The sequence below is a fragment of the Delphinus delphis genome, chromosome 10 (assembly GCF_949987515.2).
Source record: "Delphinus delphis chromosome 10, mDelDel1.2, whole genome shotgun sequence".
NCBI lineage: Eukaryota > Metazoa > Chordata > Mammalia > Artiodactyla > Delphinidae > Delphinus > Delphinus delphis.
Window position 1 is genome coordinate 46,546,404 of NC_082692.2, and position 22,592 is coordinate 46,568,995.

General features: G+C 35.8%; 1 protein-coding gene across 1 annotated transcript in view; it reads left to right on the top strand.

Annotated features, from left to right (window-relative positions):
• The window catches only part of KHDRBS2 (KH RNA binding domain containing, signal transduction associated 2), a 684,497-nt gene that overhangs the window by 596,742 nt on the left and 65,163 nt on the right, over window positions 1-22,592 (top strand). The window contains exon 7 of the mRNA XM_060022069.1: window positions 16,834-16,916. Within this exon, the coding sequence (XP_059878052.1) occupies window positions 16,834-16,916 (83 nt within the window). The remainder of the gene's footprint in view (window positions 1-16,833; window positions 16,917-22,592) is intronic.

Below are 22,592 nucleotides of genomic sequence, written 5' to 3' on the forward strand. Positions count from 1 at the left end.
TGTTCAAATTGGCAAGTGAGAGGCCCAGTGAGGAAATGGGTGCAAGGTTTTCTGTTGACATCAGTCACAGTACAGCTTTTGGAGAAAAGAGGCCCAGCATGAGAGACCAGGAAAGAGTAAGTGGCTCCCATATCAATTAAAAAAATGGTTTTCTTACCTGCCACATCAAGGACTATGCAGGGCTCCTTGATGGAGATAGACATCTCATGGGGGGAAGCCACCAGAATCTCCTAGCCATGTCAGTCACCCAACATGGCCATCTCGGAATTGGGAGCCCCCCTTCTCCTTCAGGATGGAGGGCATTCCCACTTCCAATGACTGGTTTGTTTGCAGACTGGGCATGAGCCAGAGAGCTCTTTTTGTCACTTTTGGGCCCAGTGGCAAGTTGACTTACATTTGAAGCATCCTCCCTTGCTGGCTTTACCTCCAGGCAGATGGTTAAACTTCCTTGGCCCCCTTGGGTTGTCCTGAGGTTTCAAGGCATGGCTGACATCTGTGGCCATGAGTTTAGCTTGAGCCCTGGCCTGCTTGTTTTCATGTCAGGTTCTCTCTTCCTCCTCAGCTAGATCTCGATTATTAAATACCCCAAAGGCCACCTCTAGAAGTTGGGGCATTGGTGTTTGTGAGCCTAATTGTAACTTTTAGAGTTTCCACCTAATATCAGGGGTAGACTGGCTGATAAAATGTTTTCCCAGCAGGGATTGACCCTAGGGAGTGGATGGTTCAATGTTAGTAAATTTTCAAAAACCTGCACAAGCCATCCCTGAAAGAGGGCTGGATTTTCTTTTTCTTCTTGGGTCACTCCTTTACCCTTTGGCTTTTTGATACACTTTCTCATCCCTTCTAATACACATTGGATCATGTGCTTCCTGCCCTCTGTTCCATCCTGGGAATTATAATTACAACAGGGCTCCTGATTTGGGACTGCGTCTCCACCCTTAAAAAAATGTTGAGATTGGCAAGCTGGCTACCGTGCCCCTGGGCTGCTGCCCCAAATCTGTTTCTCCTCAGGGTTACAGCAAGTAGACAGGACTATTTGGACATCCTTCCAAGTTAAATCAAAGGCCTGAGTTAGGGTCTGAAACCCTTCAGCAAACATACTACAGTCTTCAGAAAATTAGCCCAGTCTCTTCTGCTTTGGGCTAAATCAGTTAAAGAGAAGGGCACATGTACTCTAATTGTCCCTTCACCATTTACCACTTCCCTAATAGGGCCTATTTTTCCTGATCTTGGGTGATAGGAAGTTCCACTATGAGTTACCCTGGAGAGACCTGTCTCTCCCTCCTAGGGTAATGGAGGGTATAAACGGACATAGGGAGGTGGAGTTTGAGATTGGTCAGAGGGATCTGAAGAAGTAGGTGCCTCCAGGTAAGTACGTGGCTCTAGAGAATCAGGTGGCTCTAGAGAAGCAGGGGAAACTTGATTTCCCCCCTCCCTGAAAATTGGGGAAGATTAGAAGGAGATCATCTAAAATGTTGGGAGTGTTTTCTGATTACCCTGGCTTTTGATTAAGGAGCCTCATAGAGTGGGGTTTTGGTAAAGGACTGTGAAGGCTTGGATATAGGGAACCTCAGTCCATTTTCCCATCTTATGAGAGTAAAGATCCAATTGCAAGATGGTACTGTAATTTAGAGACCCATTTTCAGGCCATTTTTCTCTATCCCCCAACTTATATAAAGGCCAGGCAGTGTTAGTAGAGTTAAAAATTTTCCCTTTCCAGCCCTTCTATTTCTTTAAATTTCCAATTTTTAAGAATATATTCCAGAGGTGTTTCTTCTGGCTTAGAAGGGGATCCTCCTATGTTGAGTAACCTGCAACCAAGAGCACTCCTAGAAATGAAGTCTGTAATCTCAGAGACATTTATTAGGAGGCTTTTGTCAGAAGGGGATTAGAGTGTCCTCCAAATTCTCATCTTACCTAATGGGATTTTGAGGGCCCTCTATTTTCCCATAGCCTAACCAGACATCTCTGGTTAACCCAGTCCCTCGCACAAGGGGGCCCCGATAGGGGATGTGTGAACCAGTGCCAGTGCATTGACAGGACTCTCTTTGATGGAGATCTGGTGTCCATAATGCTTATGTCCTATAACAATTTTTCCTATGTCAGGGTATATTCCTCGAGATTGAGCATCTGTGAAGCCTTATTAAAGGATGTGGGCTGCTTGGAAGTGGCCAGCCCAATAGGTAGTCTGTAAGGAGGTATGGGCTGCCAAGGCCTAGAGTGAAGGGGGTCCTAGAGGTACAAAAAGGAACTCCTGGAGGAATTGGAGTTGGGCGCAATGGAAAATGCCACAGGGGTCAGGACCTGAGGGCCTAGAGGTAGGAGTATTCCCACAGGGGATTTTTTGTGCATAGAGTAAGGTGAGAGACTAGACAGCAGAAGAACCCAAAACCCTATCTCCTATTTGTTTGGCAGCTGTGATAAAAATTGGGGAGAGCCTGATGATTCCATCTGACACAAGGAACAGTGAGTTTGGACAATGTTTCCCATGTAATTTAACATACAAAATGAACCCAATTAGTTTAGGACCTCTCTTTAGGATTCTCCAAGGGCCCTTTGAAGCACCCCAAAGTTAGCTGGTGGGGGGGCTCAAAAGAACTTTAATTAGAATTTGATACTTGGGATGTCTGTCAAAAATTTCAAAAAGCTTTACAAACACTTGGTCAGTTAGAATCATAGGTGGCTGTGAAACCATTATTCCTAGACTAAGGTGAAAAAAAAAAAGATTTCAAAAGTAAATACAGATCATTTAAAGGCACAGAAACTCATACAATCTGTTATCAAAAACAGCATTCCAGGAAAACTTTGTTCTCTTTTGAGAGAGAGAAACCAAATCCAGTCCTGCATCAGCCTACTCATAATAAAATCCATTTACCTAATTAAATTTAATCCCACCTTAGAAAGTCCTGACCACATACAAAATGCTTTTCTCAATATTCCTCTTCCACAAACCTGCAAATTTCTGTAGCCAGAAAGTCTCTTATTCTTTCCATTCAGAAATAACCAGCTTTGGAACAAACTCACCCTTTTTCCATTAACAAAATATATTTCCATTCCTCATACATTTCTCTCTGAAAACACACATCCTACTTTCCTTAAGCAACCATGAACTGTCATTTACATTAGCATTCTATAAATTGGTAGAGAACATCTCAAGGTGACACCAAATAACTTTAGTTTCTCTCTCACAAGAAGACAAAAGTAGGTAAATTTAGACCTGTTTAACAATTAATGTTCCCAATATTTTATCTTATTTGAAATGGCCTGGATATTCAATGAATTCCTATCATTTAACTTAATTTAGTTTTAAGTTACAAAGTTTGGAGGGACTATTTAAATGGACGTTTCCAAAACATAATTATTCCTATAGAGTTTACCAAAACGCTCTTATCTCAGTAACATTTACTTAAAAGTTTAATCATATCAGGTTATTTTCCATATTAACAGATTTTATAACTGAAACAATATGCACTTATTGACTTTCAGTAAAACCATAGGTACAATAAAAGTATTATACTTAATGTTGATGACTCTAAAGACAGATTTGCATTAATTAAACCCACAAGCTTAAGCTATGTCTAATACCAGAGATTAATTAGATATTGAATATTTCCCAGATCACATTAACCCAAAATGTATTCTGGTGAGCCTCCTTTATGTTTCTGAGAATGTGTATAAGCACTCCATTTCCTCAAACCAATTAAATACAGATCATTTACAAGTTAATTTTTCCATAAATACAGAACCAGAGACCTCATAGTTTCCCACTTGAATTTAAAATGGCCCATTTTTTCCCTTGGTCTGGGAGACTACAGATGAATCAGGTAGTTCCTGAAAGCCCAGGCAGAATAGTTACACTACAAAGCAGAAGAGACAGATGCAAGACCTTAGAGCTCAGGCAGAAAGAATAGTTACACTGCAAAAGCAGAGGAGGGAAAAATGCAAGCTCCTTTCTTTTCTTTTTTGTTTTTTAAAATCCCACCAAGTAAGCCAAGCATGGAATCTCAGGGAAAGTGCACTGCATTTGTATTTCAAGGTTTAAATGCTCCACCATGCCCACAATTTTGGCAGAGACTTCAGGTATAAGGATCCAGGGAGGGGGAAGCGGGGGAGGGACAGAAAAGACTGAAAAAGGGAAAGAGACAGCAGGAAAATACAGGTGAGAATACTGGGATGATAGGACATCCAGCCAGTTCATGATATGAGGTTTAACCCCCTATCACTCTCATAAATCTCCTATCAGGGAGAGGCTGCTGGACCAGGGTCTGCACGGTGTGAGGCACGCCTCTCCCACCTCTGTAACCATCAAGGGGAGCCCTTGCCGGCCAGAGGGAGCATGGTCTCACAAGCTGAGAGGAGTGAGGCTGTAGCTGCCAATATCCAGTCTCTCAGAAGCGGGGGACAGAGGTAAGAGAGGACAGAGAGAGAAGAGGACAGAGAGAGGAGAAGTGGAGAGATTTCAGGAGAGGGAAAAGACAAGGGGGAGGGGAAAGTGTAGTCTGAATGAGGGTACTGAGGTCCCCAGGGGCCAGGAAGGCAGACTTACCAAATCCAGTGACACTGAAACAAGAGGTTCAGGTGGCCACTTGTCACCCATGGGGAAGCTTTATTTGGTGGTCCTGGAGGTACCCAGATCCTCTCCCAAGAAAGGGACAACTGACCCACATTGGGTGCCATAAATCTGATACCAACCAGGGTTGTTGGCCTTCCCTAGTCAACAGAAATTGGCTAGAAGCCAGACAAGAAATTCAGGCAAGGCTTTATTGGGAACCCTCCTGCAGAAGGGGGAAGCGAGAACAAACAACAGGTTCACTTGATTGTTCACTCGCTGGGCGGGGCAGTGAGCTTGTTCCTTATATGGGGTGAGGGTAGGGGTGTGTCCAGGGGTTGGGCTGGAGAGGTGGCTTAGGTGGCTTGCCCACCCCTTAGGTGGTGTTGTGTGCAGAGGGCATGTGTAGTACCCTGCTTTTGCTCCCAACAGCCTTTTTTTTCTCCTGGATCTTCAGAAGTGGCAGTTGACTATTTTTAGTCTTTTTGTATCTTTTTGTCCATAATTTGCCCCAACTGCACATGCATGCAGTTATTTTTAGTCCCATACAGTTTCTTTGTATTTTGTTGCTCGAGGAGAGGTTTGTCCAGGTGCAAAGTGTCCCAGGTCCCAGCCTGTCTCAAACTGAAAAAAAAAGACATGTAAAAAATCTCTGGACAGCTGAGTATTTCAAATATGTTTATTCACAAGTGCTTCAGCATCCATGTAGCCAACAGCTACATGTAGCTACTTAAATTTAAATTTAAATCAATTAAATTAAATTAAAAATTCAGTTCCTCAGTTACCCTAACCACATTTAAGTGCTCAAAAGCCACGTCTGACCAGTGACAGCACAGAACATGGAAACTTCCATCATCACAGAAAGATCTATTGGACTGCATGGCCCTAGTATGTATGAAGCCTCCATGTAGGAAATACAATAGGAGCTATAACATTATAAGCCAACACAATATTAAATTTGGAAAGAAATGAATCACCACAGAGAAAATGAATAGTTAATAGAATAATATGGCAATTTGAATTATCCTTTGATGGAAATTTGGGGTTTTAAATGGCAAACTGATATTTCTGGCCTCAGTAGCTTACATTTGTTAGTTTTAATAATAGAACACGTAAAATTGTTTAATAATGCAGAATGCTGTACACCAACACATTTGTAACATTTTTAGACTAAATTTTTCAAATAAATCTCATGTAAACTTAAACTATAGCTTGTGTGGTTGCAGTAGAGATGAAGGGTCCCTCCCTGCTCATACTGCCTGCCTCCAGGGCTGCTGGTTTTGGAGGAAGCCCTGAGTCACCAGCCCCACGGGAGAGCCTGAGCTATGTGGAAACAAACAAACAAATAAAGCAGGCCCTGACTAGAGTAGGAGAGAATAGTTTCAAAAGAAGATTAAAAATCAAAACTAAACCTAATTTAGCAATGAGACCCCCCTTCCTATTCAAACGATGTTAACTTGAATTAAACAATTATTAATGACATAGTTAACTTGAATACTTACATTTTCTCCATGAAACTAAGCACTACTGAAACGAAACATTCCAGAAAAATAAAATTAGTAATGCTGTCATGACTCAGTGCAGGACCAAGTTTTAAAAGACAACTCATGTTTTTCACTTGTAAGTCAAAAGGTTAAAGATGAATAAAGGGCATTGTCATATCTTAGTATTTTCTAATCACAGAAATTGCAAAGAGATCAGAAATGTCTTCCTCTCAGGATAATAAAGGAATTTTTGTTAGATATGGTACCATATAACAGGGAAAAAGCCATTGTAAGAATGAAGATTACTCAACTGGTTTATATGAAATTATTATTTCATTTTGATATACATTTGCCTGATGCATAATTTATTAGAAAATGATAATTATGTAAAACAAAATGCCAAAATTGTTGTATTTATGAATGTAAAATGATGGATTCTTAAATTGCCTTCTAACTGAAAAGTGCCAGTAAAGATACTTTGGGAAAGAAATATTGAAAAATATTAAATAGATACATCATGCCATCATACTCTTGCACAAACTATAAAATCCCTGTTTCAGCAACAAAAATAATATTACCAAGAAGTGTGGCAGGAGTCATTATGGGAAGTTGAATTATTGGATTCTTTTTTATTTTGTTTTGTTTTGTTTTGTTTTGTTTTTCTAATTTATCCCTGCCATGCACAGGTTGAATGAGATAGCTATGATGATGTTAACGACTTTTCATGCTTTGGTTTCTTGTAGCCTAAAATAGCAATATAAAACACATATCTGCAACCCCATAGCAGATGAAGCTATAATAGAATACATTCCCCATTTATTAGAGACTTATTTATTGTTTTCCATATAAAACTTTCAGAAAATTAAGTATTGCCACATTGTAAAGCTAGACTATTAGTTTTAGTGTTTCCCCATTCGCTGTGTGGACACATTCAGGCTTAGGATGGTTTTGAACAGATAATGATTTCCCACAGAGAGTGAGCAAGCTGCATCAGTAACAAAAGCTGGGGGTGGGGGGGCAGTTTATCCATTGCCACACTGTTCCACACAAGACAGCAATCCATAATAGGAAGCTATTCTTTTAGTGGAAAAAAGAGATGGGAGATACTATTAAAATCATTCTATTTTACAAGAAACTCATCCATATATCAAGCAGAGAATGTATGATAAAAATGTAGGGAGATATTCACATAAAAATTAAACCTTTAAGAAAAGAAACATGAGAAAGTATAAAAATCCATGATCAATCAGATACGTGTCATAAACACTGATCATTTACATGCTAAGAGAATATTGACTATTAAAATATTGACATTTCATGTACAGATTTTATTTTAATATTTCATGATATGTTTTTTTAATTTGAATTATTACCATGAAGTGCTTTTGTAGTAACAAGAAATATATATGAAGTGGACATGCTATGCATTTTATGGTTTAACTCATCCAGAAAGGAACATATGCTTATAAGAATTAACCACACTTCATAAAGAAAGTTAAATGTCAAGTTCTCATATGACCTGTTAATTGTATTCAATAACGTTAAAGGGCAGCATTTGCAAATTTCTTCTGTGCCTAGAATTTTAGATTTTGGTGACAAATTTATGATCTTGACCCTCATAGTTAAATTACTTAATTCTGGAATACTTTATGGTTTTTGATTGCATGTTCGACTTTATTTTCTTTTTCTCTCAATTGTATTAGAAAATTTCACATTATTTTCATTTATTTTCTTTTAATATCTGCTGAATTTTCAATTTTATTAGAAAATTCTGCATTATTTTCATTTATTTTCTTTTAATACCTGCTGACCTTTTACAGAAATAAAACCCCAAATGAAAATAATGACCAAATTCTAAACCTGTCACCAAGGCCTATTAAATTGAAAAGTCTTTGAAGAAACTGTGAGCACAAAGCAGAGTCAGGATGACATTTCATATTATTTAAATTTCAAAAAAGATTTTCTTCTGAAAGCCACAATAACTTATTAGCATCACAAGATATTTTTGCTTCTCTTTAGTTGACAAAAACATGTCAGTTTTATAGTTTCTAGTGTTAGTATTAGGTTTAACTACAGTTCAAATACATATTTTTTGTATCTACAAAAATGGCAATTTTATATGATCCAACTGAACTTTTAACATAGGTAAATCCAGTACAATAGCAGTTAGCCAAACTCTCAGTAACATAATATTTTGGAAACGTGCATTTTCCAGAATATATGGTAAGAAATGTTCTGAACTATTTTGTATGATGATTCTCTTAGTTACAGAAAATCTTCAAAAACTTCATAAATGCATGTTGATTAGAAAAACTCTGTATCTAGAGGAAATTTAATACATATTCTGTTTATTTTTCCATTTTTGGAAGAATTTTTGATTTGGTATCTGTGAGGTGGTAATGTATACCCAGGAACAGCCAGAGATCCTTACAGGTTAATGTCCAAAACATACACTGGCATGGGGATTTTACAACAGGCCTTTAGAGAAATATCATATCTTTTTATAAATTCAAGATTGATTTTCTTTCTAAAGTGGGATCTTCTTGAAGAAAACAGGATTATATTTATAACAGCTTGTGCCTTTATTTCCTAGTGAGATAAAGGACAATTAAACATGGGAAGGGGGGCTCTCGTAACACTGGCTTCATGTAGGGCATGGTGTAGCCTAAATTTCTCCTCTCAGTAGACACCCTGAATAGCGGTTGTAATTTCAACTGTCATCTTTATGTTGATCACTTCCAGAGCTATATCTCTAGCCCAGACTGCCTAAGCTTCCAACTTCTCTATACAATTGCCTAAAACCATCTCTCCATGGCATCAAGGTTATCTGCTGCTATCCTAACTGCCTGCCAGGGGAACACTTAATCCTCTTTGGAAGAAAATATTATCAGGCAAAACCCTTCACAAATTTCCATAGACAATATCAAGAATTCAGTAAATAAAATTATAAGGCATGAGGAAACCAAGAGGAAAAATAAAGACACAAGTGTTTCAGACATTGGAGTTATCATCCAGGGGTTTTATAGTAACTATGATTAACTTAGTCAAGAAAATGGGAAAAATGGAGCCTAGTTCCAAAAGACTTGGAATTTTTTAAAGAGTCAAATGAATGTAACAAAATGCAGATAGATCTATATATTGTCATTCCATGGCTTTCTTCCATGGCTTATAGGGAAGAAATCTTTCTTCCATGGCCTATAGGGAAGAAATCTTTCCATGGCTTTCTTCCCTATAGGATAAAAAGTAAAATCCTTGTTGTGTCATAGGAAGCACTTCAGACCTGACTCCTACCTACTTCTTTAGCCCAACTGCCTACCATTTCTTAGGCATTTGTGTTTTAGTTAGATCCAACTGCTAGTGGTTCACCAAACAGTATTTTCTTTCATGTTGCCATGCATTCACACTTGGAAATTGGAATGCTCTGCCACTACCCACTTGTCCCTCTAGAAAATATATTTATCCACAAATAACCATCTCAAATAAGGCCTTCCCTGATAATTTCCACCTAAAATCTCCAGACAGATTTATGCATTCCTTCCAATGTGATGTCATAGCCCCTATTATATAATCTATTGAAGCACTTTCCACTTCTATTTCAATTTTTTTTTATATACCAGTTGATCTCCTCTAGTAAGCTGAGAGCAGCGCTGTGCTAGAGCTGACTTGTGCTGGCTCACAAGATCTCTTGTAAAATTTCCAGGAATTTCATGAATTGGTTGTTAAACACAGCCATTATTAAAAATTAAATTTCATAAACTTAAAATTAAATAAATTATATTAAAGACAAAGGGTTAATATTTAAAAGCTCATTATTATCTAATTGTTTCATTACACTCTATGCTTAAGGTTATGTCTGTTGTTCTGTATGGCAGAAATAATATATGGTGTGCTACTGTTTACCTCTTCCCAAATTTCTTTTTAAGGATATCATATTGCTATCTTGAAATCAGCCATAGAAAGAATATTTACACCACAGATACTGGCAAATGCTAAAAACCAGGACTTGATTTTTTGTTACTGTGATTATGTAGACAAGAAAATGATGGAGAAAATGTTAATAAAGCAGATTTAACTTAAAAGTCTGCTATGTCTGTAGCCCTTATATTGTGATCAGAACACGAAATTGAGGAAATATCCTTCTAGTGTGTAAAAAACATTGTCCAATTCAGAACAAAGTTGCTCACAAAAATGACAAATGAGTAAAGTTCTGACATGCATATTTGAGGCTTCCTTTTCATTTTGCTTGTCAACATAAATGAAAATTTCAAGTGACATTAATGTCAGATTTATACATGTTCATCAATACAGGGCTGTCTCTGATGAATCAAAGAGTAATCAAGTATTTATCTTATCTGTGCTGTGATTTATAGTGGTGTTATTGTAACAACAGAATTATAAAAATTGATAGTGAATTTTTCAAGAAATAGCAAGTCACACTGAAGTTATATGTGTACAGAAGTTACAATAAATTCTATATTTTATCTTTAAATTGAGTGCTATAAATTTTATTTTTAATGTAAATGAAATATAAATTTTAAATATAAATTAAATGTATTTGTTTTTATTTGTAAATACTGCGCTTTATGTCACTAAAATTTATAATAACATTATACATGCACACACACATACATACATGTGCATACAATTTTTTCAAACATCACTGGTTGAGAATGTCTAAAAGACAGGAATTATGTCTTATTCTTCTTTTGTCTCTACTGCTAGGAATAATAGGTAATTCAGTGGTTAATATTTATAAAGTCTGCTGAATTACTATTATTTTAAGCTTATTGTAGAGCCAATATTATTTCCTTTTGAAAACCCAAAATTTGTGCAGAAATTATAGTTCAGGAAGGGATGTTTAGATCAAAATGACCTCCTTAAATTAAAAAAACTAGTAGGCATATTTGTGCCAAGAAATACATTTTCCAAAGTAGCTTTGAAAAGGGCTGGATTTGTAAAACATGTGTTTATAGTAATACGCATGTATCCTGTATGTTGCTGTGCCCAGTACTCAGATGTATAAAGTGATCTAAAATTCACAGGACACTGCAGAGAACTTGTCCTCTTCTTTCATTATTTCTCACGCCTTCATGTCAGGTCTACATTTTATATTGTACCTTATGTAAATTGCACAGGACCTGGTGAAGATCTGGAAAATAGCCAAGATCCGATGAGGATCTGCTTTTATTTGGCTCAAATATAGAAAACTAAAGAATTTAAAACTTCATAAATATGAAGAAATTCTAGATAATAGGGATATTCTTCATGACTCCAAAAGAAATGAACCTTATCGCCTTGAGCATTTTCTTTTTTGTGAGAGATGCCAAATCATCTGTCTTCAACTAGAAGGAAATAGAGTTAAAACTTTTAGTTGTAGAGGGAGGTTTTTCCTTCACTGGGACATCAGATGTACCCTCTATTCTTTAGGAAATTCTACTTTGAGACTGTGATAGAATAAGTAACTTCTAAAATAGTCTTTTTATTAGTACAAATGTGTTAATAGGCTGGGACATAATACCCCAGTAATTTCTTCAAAAGAAACAGCAGAAACAATGGAGCAAAAGTGGGAAAAATTTTTAGAATTTTTGATCTTTTATGCTTTGATATTTTAGTTGAATACCCTTACTTAATTTGAATCTCTTGCAGATACTGACTGGTCCTTTTGGAAGCATATCTATTTTAGTGATTTACCTTAGAACATCACCAGCATGATCTATATTTTTACCTGTCCTAAGAAAACCAAATAAATATTTACATCAAATTGTAGAAAACAATAATAGATTAAGTATCAGTATCCACATTTACTTTCTCTTTTACAAAAGTACAAGTATTTATGGACAACTTCACTATATGCTTTAGGAAATTGTGGGTTGTCAGGAAAGATTTCCACCTATTCTGTGGATTTTCTGTGTTAATATTTAAAAAGTGAAAGTGTAAATGAGGAAAGAAAATGTAATACTCTTCCACAGGCCAAATGGTAAAACTATTCTTCATAAATAGATATAATACTACTCTCTATCCATCATTTGTAATATTCCCTTTTCAGTGGTGATTGATTTGAGTCAATCCATATCTACACTGGATGAGAATAGTCTCCTTTGTACTAATTTAACAATTCAATACATATTTATTGAATGAATACTCTATGGAATACACTATGCTAAGCATCACAAGGCACCAAAAAGGGACTAACTTGCTTTTCAGGAGCATACATTTAAAAAGAGAAAATTATAGAAAAATAAATATGGTATATGTTTAGACATTGTGGGTAACAGTGAGAAGAAAACAACAGGCTATTAAATTCAGAGGGCAGAGGGTTACCTTATGCTTGGTAGAAGCAGGAAAATCTTCCTGAAATCACGTAATGTAAATAGGCTTTAGAAATCAGTAGCATTTTAACAGATAGAAATAGGAGAAAGGAAGGGAATTCAAGAGGCTGAAGGCCTCAAAGATCTGCACCTGCCACTCATGGCTATTCTATCCCTTTGCTATAGAACACAAACACTGCAAAAAAAAAAAAAAAGGAACAAGACAAAACAAAACTTGCTTGCCTCCTGTTGGAAGTTAGAGCTCTTGAGTCCTGAGTAGGACGTGGAGATGAAAGAAGCTAAATTTTTCCAAACTTGGCAGAAGAACAATAGCCTGGGTGTTAGAAAAGAGACACGTGTGGCAAATATCATTAATTCCCCAGTTACAGACCCAGGTGGATGCCCAGGATAGAGAGCTGGGAACAGGCACTGCCAGTTGCAGCACTGAGAATTCTAACTGCATTGTTAACTCTTATTCTACCCGAGAGGAGATGAGACCTTGGGATAAGGATAGGATGCTGATACAAGGAAATCTCCTCTCCACACCCTAATAGTTATTAGAACGTATGTGTGGATATTTTATAGAATAGTTGGAAGATGAATTTATAGAATTCTCTCATTAGTAAAATAAAAAATAAGAGATATCACATAGGACATAAAGATAAAATTAATGCGCCAATCCAGAAGATCCAACATCTCACTAGTGAGAGTTCTAGAGAGTGAGAAGAAAAATGAAGCACTTCCCAGAACTGGAGAGTATAAGCTTCCAGATGGAGAGAGCTTATTAAGTACCCAGCACAAGGAATAAAAGGAAATGCACACACATGGGCACAACATTGGGAAATTTCAAAACATCAGGGAAAAATGTAAAAACATCTAGAAACGGAAAAAATAAAATGAGACAAAACAAAACTAGGTCACATACAAGTAGCAGGAATTCTCAAGACCACAGGTATGTAATGATAGAAAACATTGAATCAAAGCCCTCAAAATTTTGATTGAAAATAATCTTCAGCCTCAACTTTTATACTCAACCAATCAGTCGTGTGGAACTAGAATTTTTAAATTTGTAAATGTTCCACACAATATCACATATGTAGTGTTCTTTCAAAACTATTCAGTGGGAATGTAATTATGAGAATAATCAGACAAATTCAGAATGTGGGACAGTCTGCAAAAACACTGGTCCAGACTACACAAAAAGTTAGTGTTATGAAAAGCAATAAAAGGTTGGAAGACTATGTTAGTTCCAAAAAGACTAAATATATAATGATTAAATGCAATTCATGAATCTTGATTGGATTTTGATTTAAAACAAAATAGGGGCTTCCCTCGTGGCTCAGTGGTTAAGAATCCGCCTGCCAATGCAGGGGACATGGGTTCGAGCCCTGGTGCAGGAAGATCCCACATGCCACAGAGCAATGAAGCCCTTTGTCACAACTACTGAACCTGTGCTCTAGAGGCTGTGAGCCACAACTATGGAGCCCACATGCCACAACCACTGAAGCCCATGAACCTAGAACCCGTGCTCCACAACAAGAGAAGCCACCGCAGTGAGAAGTCCATGCACCGCAACCAAGAGTAGCCCCCGCTCACCACAACCAGAGAAAGCCAGTGTGCAGCAACGAAGACCCAACATGGTCAAAAATAAATAAATTAAATAAATAAATTTTTAAAAGCTATAAAAGTCCTGTTTTTGACAATAACAGAATTTTAATTATGGACTTCACAGTAAATGATATTATGAAATTATTGTGAACTTTTTTGAGGGAGTAATAATATTGTATCTATGTAGGAGCATATCCTTATACTCAGGAGATGCAAGCTGAGCTATTTAGTGATGAAATATATTTCTGGAGCAGACTTATACACGGCTTAGAATATTTATACATACACACACACACACACACACACACACACACACATATATATATATATATATATACATACATATATATAGTGAGATAATGTAGGTGGGACAAAATTGGCATATCTAGATGAAGAGTAGTTGAATTCATTGTACTATTATTTAACTTTTCTGTATAATTTAAATTCTTCACCCAAAAAAGTAAAATATAGAAGCTAGTTATGGAGGGAGAGTGAAGCTAAAGAGGAGAGAGAGACAGAGAGAGAGAGAGAGAGAGAGAGAGAGAGAGAGAGAGAGAGAATGTAAATATTTCTCTCCAATATACCTCTTAATAGAGTTTACTGAAAGAGATGTTTCAGGAAGAAATGAGAACAAGCAGAAGATGGAATTTGGTAAAAGGGAATTCCATGCAAACAGTGGTGGGTGGGAGGTTTGAGAAAAACTACTCTGCCTTCAGGCCCAGGAGTTCAGCAGTCTAGACCAGTGCAATGATCTGGTCCTGTGGGAGTTGGTCTCTATGAAGCACAAAAGGAAGTGAGAGATTATCTGATGTTTTGGAATATTTGGAAATATTATTGCTAGATTAGGATAACTATTGGGACAGTAGAAGACAAATAATTCTAATATAGAAAACCAAGAAAATAGTAAAGTGAATGAGCAATTACAAACTTTAGGAGAAACAAAAAGATATGAAAATAAAACAGAATTATACTAATCTATTTGGATCATTTATGAATAATAATTATTTATTACTCAGTAACAAGGTAGACATTTACTAGTTAATGAAAAATTATGATGAAACTATATTAGGAAGACAGTTATAGGGAGACATATTGGGAGGAGTCTACAATAGAACTAAATCCTTCACAACATGAATTGCCAGTCAATAGAAAGACCACTAAAATTCATAAATCAAACAACATAAATGTAAACATATTACTTAATAACACAAAAATAAATGCTTAAATACTACTAAAATAATAGATAAAAATGCAAAATGAGAACTGGAAGTTGGAGAGGGACAAGACAAGTAGCTGCTGATTTTTGGACATAAACCTTTCAGTACTCTTTTAAAATAATCTCTATGCAATAGTTTCATATACAAAAATTAAGTTTAGATTAATTTTTTAAAACATCAATAGGAACTTAATTAGAACATTCAAAGATCAAATGGAGAAACTGTTCCATACTGCAGAGCAAAAATATGATGAAATGGAAATCATTAATGGAAAAATACAAGAAAATGAGGTTAGACAGAAAATCTCAAAATAACATTATATAATGGGTAAACCATATGTGGAAGTAATAAAGAAGTAACATTTTTAAAACTTCCTTAAGTTGATGAAAAATATTAGTCTTCAGATTAAATGGACTCAAAAGTCTTAGTCAAAATTAATATGGAAACTTTCACATCTGCACTTTTTTCTCTTTAAATTTCTGAACACAGTGAGAGAGATTTGAAAGCCTCCAGATTGAAATGGAATTACAGAATTGGTACGGTGGGATGGAAGTACATTCCAAGGAAAGCGATACAACAACAAAGATACAGAAGCAGAAGAGCTAAAGGTTTTCTCAGAAGTTGAGAGTAATCAAGATGGATGGCTATGATTAAGAATAAAGTCAATGACCACAAAGGGAAATAAAACTAAATCAATGTTTTGCAATGTATAACTGGAGTGTATATTTGCTAGCTTGCTTGCACATTCTAGAATCACAAATCTGCATTAACTTTGTTAGCATGAATTTAGTCAGATAACTAAACCACCACACAACATAATTTTACTCATGAGATTTAAAAGCCGTAGAACGCACAACTAAGTGAAAAGTCTTTATTTCATTCCTTTTCCTTCCTCTCTTCCTTCCTTTTCCCTTTTCTTCCTTCTTTTCTTCTTTACATTTTTCCTTTCTTTTTTTTCAAACAATAATTACTACATCTTCTTTACTGAGGAATCCAGATTTTAGTTACAATCCTAATTATGATTTTGATTATTATTAAGGAAGAAAAAAATCCCAGTAGGGTTGTAACAAATAGATTAGTGTCACCATTAGGTTATCATAATTATTCTTATCTACTCATAGTTTTTCAAAAAATATATATTTTGAAATTTTAAAATTGTTTTCATTAGTATTGCTCAAAATTCTAAATAAATCCAGAAGTAGGTATTGCTACTTCAATGATATGCTGAGTTTAATTATTAAATATTAAAATCTGAGAGATGAAATTTTATTCAATGTTGTATGGAAATTGTTAATCTAGTAAAATATGATGCAGAGTAACCACACATAAAAACTAAATTAAGGTCACCTTATATAAAATCTCAATAATGGGCTTCCCTGGTGGCGCAGTGGTTGAGAGTCCGCCTGCCGATGCAGGGGACGCGGGTTCGTGCCCCAGTCTGGGAAGACACCACATGCCACGGAGCGGCTGGGCCCATGAGCCATGGCCACTGAGCCTGCACGTCCGGAGCCTGTGCTCCACAACGGGAGAGGCCACAACAGTGAGAGGCCTGCGTACTACAAAAAAAAAAAAAAAAAGAAAAGTGATATAAAATCTCATTAATCAAAAACAGATCATAGTTACTTAAATTGATTGCTAATCCATCTTTCTACCATTTTCTGCCTCAGGGTTATGATGATGGCTATGGGGGTGAATACGATGACCAGACATATGAGACTTATGACAATAGCTATGCCACCCAAGCACAAAGGTAAGGTATACATTGTTTAACACATCCTTCTCAGGATGACTTCTAATTCTGCTATTTTGTTTCTTGTATCTGAATATCAGTTACATTATGTGAAAGTTTCTAGCACTGGGTTTATTCGTTGTCCTTCTGAATTACTCAGTTGCTTACTAGACTGTGAGATGTAAAATATAATAATCTTGCAATTGCTAATAATGAAATAGTAGTGTGTTCTTTTAAGACTAGATGATTATCATAACCAATCAACTCATTGAACAAGCTTGTATTTAATAAAAATACTGTTATTTTTAGATATTATTTTGGTGAATTCATAATTAAGATAACAATAAAAACAAAGCACTTGTTCAGTGTGGATTTTTTTCCCCAGAAACATAATTTTCATTTTTAAAACAAAAGATAGGGAAATGTTATTGGTGCTCTAAAAAGAAGAAAATTCTTTAAACATACTATGGAATCAAGAATTCCTTTCCTTTCTTAACTGTGATTTAAAAACTTCCAACAAACAAAAGTCCAGGAACAGACAGTATCACAGGCAAATTCTATCAAACATTTAGAGAACAGTTAACACCTATCCTTCTGAAACTATTCCAAAAAATCTCAGAGGAAGAAACACTCCCAAACTCATTCTGGAGGCCACCAAAACCAGACAAAGATACCACAAAAAAAGAAAATTACAGGCCAATATCACTGATGGACATAGATGCGAAAATCATCTACAAAATACTAGCAAAGCAAATCTAACAATACATTGAAAGAATCATATACCATGAGCAAGTGGGATATATCCCAGGAATGCAAAGAATCTTCAGTATACACAAATCAATCAATGTGATACACCATATTAACAAATTAAGGAATAAAAACCATATCATCATCTCAATAGATGCATAAAAAGCTTTTGACAAAATTCAACATTTATGATAATAACTCTCCAGAATGTGGGCATAGAGGGAACCTACCTCAACATAATAAATGCCATATATGACAAACCTACAGCTAACATCATACTCAATGGTGAAAAGCTGAAAGCATTTCCTCCAAGATCAGGAACAAGACAAGCATGTCCACCACTCTCACCACTTTTATTCAACATAGTTTTGGAAGTCCTAGCCCTGGCAATCAGAGAAGAAAAGGAAATAAAGGGAATCCAAACTGGAAAAGAAGTAAAACTGTCACTGTTTGCAGATGACATGATCAGATATATAGAAAATCCTAAAGATGCTACCAGTAAACTAATAGAGCTCATCAATGAATTTGGTAATGTTGCAGGATACAAAATTAATACACAGAAATCTGTTGCATTTCTATACACTAAGAATGAAAGATCAGAAAGAGAAATTAAAGAAACAATCCCACTTATCATCACAGCAAAAAGAATAAAATGCCTAGGAATAAACCTACCAAAGGAGGCAAAACACCTGTACTCAGAAAACTATAAGAGGCTGATGAAAGAAATGGATGATGACACAAACAGATGGAAAGATATACCATGTCCTTGGATTGGAAGAATCAATATTAAAAGAAAAAATCTTAAAATTTGTATGGAGACACAAAAGACCTCAAATAGCCAAAGCAATCTTGAGAAAGAAAAATCGAGCTGGAGGAATCAGGTTGTGTGGCTTCAGATTATAATACAAAGCTACAGTCATCAAAACAGGATAGTACTGACACAAAAACAGAAACATAGATCAATAGAACAGGATAGAAAGCCCAGAAATAAATCCACGCACCTATGGTCAATTGATCTACAACTAAGGAGGCAAGACTATGGAGAAAATGGAGAAAAGACAGTCTCTTCAGTAAATGGTGCTGGGAAAACTGAACAGCTACATGTAAAAGAATGAAATTAGAACCTTCTTTAACACCATACACAAAAATAAACTCAAAATGGGTCAAAGGCATAAATGTAAGACCAGATACTATAAAACTCTTAGAGGAAAATATAGGCAGAACACTATATGACATAAATCACAGCAATATCTTTGTCCATCTATTTCCTAGAGTAAGGGAAATAAAAACAAAAATAAACAAATGAGACCTAATGAAACTTAAAAGCTTTTACACAGCAAAAGAAACCATAAAAAAAATGAAACAACAACCCACAGAATGGGAGAAAATATTTGCAAATGAAGTGAGCAACAAAGAATTAATCTCCAAAATTTACAAACAGCTCACGCAGCTCAATATCAAAAAACAAACAACCCAATTAAAAAATGGGCAGAAGATCTAAATAGACATTTCTCCAAAGAAGACATACAAATGGCCAACAGGCAAATGAAAAGATGCTCAACATCACTAATTATTAGAGAAATTCATATCAAAACTACAATGAGGTATCACCTCACACAGATCAGAATGGCCATCATCAAAAAGTCTACAAACAATAAATGCTGGAGAGAGTGTGGAGAAAAGGGAACTCTCCTCCACTTGTGGTGGGAATGTAAATTGGTGAAGCCACTATAGAGAACATTATGGAAGTTCCTTAAGAAACTAAAAATAGAGCTACCATACGATCCAGCAACACTCCTGGGCATATATCTAGAGAAAACCATGGTTTGAAAGGATACATGCAACACAATATTCATGGCAGCACTGTTTACAATAGCCAAGACATGGAATCAAACTAAATGTCCAATGACAGATGAATAGATAAAGAAGATGTGGCACATATATACAATGGAATATTACTCAGCCATAAAAAGAAATGAAATTGAGTTATTTGTAGTGAAGTGGATGGACCTAGAGTCTGTCATAGAGAGTGAAGTAAGTCAGAAAGAGAAAAACAAATACATATGCTAACACATATAACACATATATATGGAATCTAAGAAAAAAAAAAAGGTCAGGAAGAACCTAAGGGTAAGACAGGAATAAAGACACAGAACTACTAGAGAATGGACTAGAGGATATGGGGAGGGAGAAGGGTAAGCTGTGACAAAGTGAGAGAGTGGCATGGACATATATACACTACCAAACGTAAAATAGATAGCTAGTTGAAACATAGCACAGGGAGATCAGCTTGGTGCTTTGTTACCACCTAGAGGGGTGGGATAGGGAGGGTGGGAGGGTGGGAGACGCAAGAGGGAAGAGATATGGGAACGTGTGTATGTGTATAGCTGATTCACTTTGTTATAGAGCAGAAACCTAACACACCATTATAAAGCAATTATACTCCAATAAATAGGTTAAAAAAATTTTTTAAGTGGTACAAACAAACTTATTTACAAAACAGAAACAGACTCACAGACTTAGAGAATGAACTTATGGTTACCAGGGGCACAGGTGGGAGGGACAAATTGGGAGTTTGGGGTTGACATGTATACACTGTTATATTTAAAATGGATAACCAACAAGGCTGTATAACACAGGGAACTCTGCTTAATATTCTGCAATAACCTAAATGAGAAAAGAATTTGAAAAAGAATATATATAAGTATATGTATAACTGAATCACTTTGCTGTACACCTGAAAATAACACAATGTTGTTAATCAATTCTACTCCAGTAGAAAATAAAAAAATTTTTTTAAGTGAACTACAAGCTCAATATATGAAATTTGGGAGGACACAAACATTCAGTCTATAAAAATCATATTTCTCCAAGCCCTTCTTCCTCACTTTTGAGTTCAAACCACCTGCAATCCTTATATAGAAGCAAAATGTTTTCATAAAATATGGTATGAAGGTGGGGGAAGATCATCAAAGATAAAAGTGAATTACAGGGCTTCCCTGATGGCGCAGTGGTTGAGAGTCCGCCTGCCGATGCAGGGGATGCGGGTTCGTGCCCCGGTCCGGGAAGATCCCACATGCCGTGGAGCGGCTGGGCCCGTGAGCCATGGCCGCTGAGCCTGCGCATCCGGAGCCTGTGCTCTGCAACGGGAGAGGCCACAGCAGTGAGAGGCCCGCGTACTGCAAAAAAAAAAAAAAAAAGTGAATTACAAATGAAAAAAGCAAAAAAAAATTTCTTTCCTTTCTTAATGGATCTCAGAGATTATTGAATAAATTTATATAGGCTCAAAATTTGTGATACTAATGAATTTTTACTTTTTAAAATTTAGATTTATTGAAGTATAATTTACATATGGTAAAATTTGCCCATTTAGGGTACAGTTGTATAAGTTTGGCCAATACAAACTATCATGTAACCACCACCAAAATTATGATATAGGACTATTTAATCAGCCCCAAATGTTTCCTTATTGCTCTTTAGGCCTCCACCCCAGGCCCTGGGAACCATGGTTCACTTTTTGCCACTATAGTTTTGCCTTTTCTAGAATGTCATATAAGTAGAAACATTACAAAGTGTAGCATTTTCAGTCTGGCTTCTTATGAATTCCATATCTATTCATGTTGTTGTGTGTATTAGTATTCTGTTCCTTTTTATTATGGTGTAGCATTTCATTGTATGGATGTACCACAGTTTCCTCATTCACCAGTTGAAGGACATTTGAGTTATTCCTATATTTTGCTATTATGAATAAAGTTGGCATAAAACAAATACATCTTTAGAAAAATAAATTGCCTAAGTATTTTTTCTGAAAATAAGTTACATATTTCATAGGAAAGGAACCCATGTGATAATTAGTTAAATGATCTGCCCCTATATGTGATTCTCAGAAACCAATAGGACTAATTGTCACAAAAACAAAATCATAACATTGACCATTTACTGATCAACTTATTGGCACCCAAAGAGATTTGAATGCATTAAGTAATATTTGGAGGAGAGAACTGGCAAAGAAAGAAACCACTTTAAGGTCATTATGGAGTGTAGGACATCTATACATCATATTGCATGAGTGTGAAATTTTCATGGCCTGGGGGACAGCATAGTGAAAGGGGTGAAAGGGAATTCTATTTAGGGAAACCACTCTAGGCAATTAGAAAAAAAAAAAAACAACTCATGTGAACAGATACCTTTAAAGCTCAGCATAAATTAAGATATAATTATGGAAATGAACATTTTACTTTGAGTCTTTGGTTACTTTGTAGTAGGGTAAATAAAAAAGCCAAGAGCTTCTGCTCTCTTAACTGTTCCAGTTACATATTGGAACACAGCACAGCTACTTAGGATGCAGGAAAGTTTTGTGTCACATCACAGACACTAATAGAGTACAGTATGCAAATTGGCTATGTATTTAAAACATTTGTTAATATTTTCAATCAAATTTCTATCTCATCATTATATATTAGTGCATAAAAATAGTGATAATAAAGTTCTGTAACTTGCTTCAGAAACTATTTGGAAGAAACACAATTATCACACTCTACAAGCACTGCTAGAATAGAGTAAAATCATTTCTTGATGTAGCTTTAGAGCTACATTCAATTTGTAGAGATTTGGGAATAATTTTCTGAAAGTGAGGAATTTTTTGCATCTTTATTCTGGTTAGATTTAACTGGGTTTGATTCACCCTAAGGAAAAATTGGGGATTACAATAACTTATCTTGAATATTTGAAAAGTGAATACTAGGATACTTGAACATAATTATGTATAAAATTTAATGGTGTTATAGAATAATCTGGAAAACACATTTTATCTTGACTTAATGAAGTATAATTTATATGTAAAAGTATATTTTCTATGCACTCTGCTACCTTCTCTTTTCCCTTTCTTATCCATTCAATTTTCTGTGACTAAATTCTTCCCATCCTCCTAAATCCACCTCAAAATCCAAC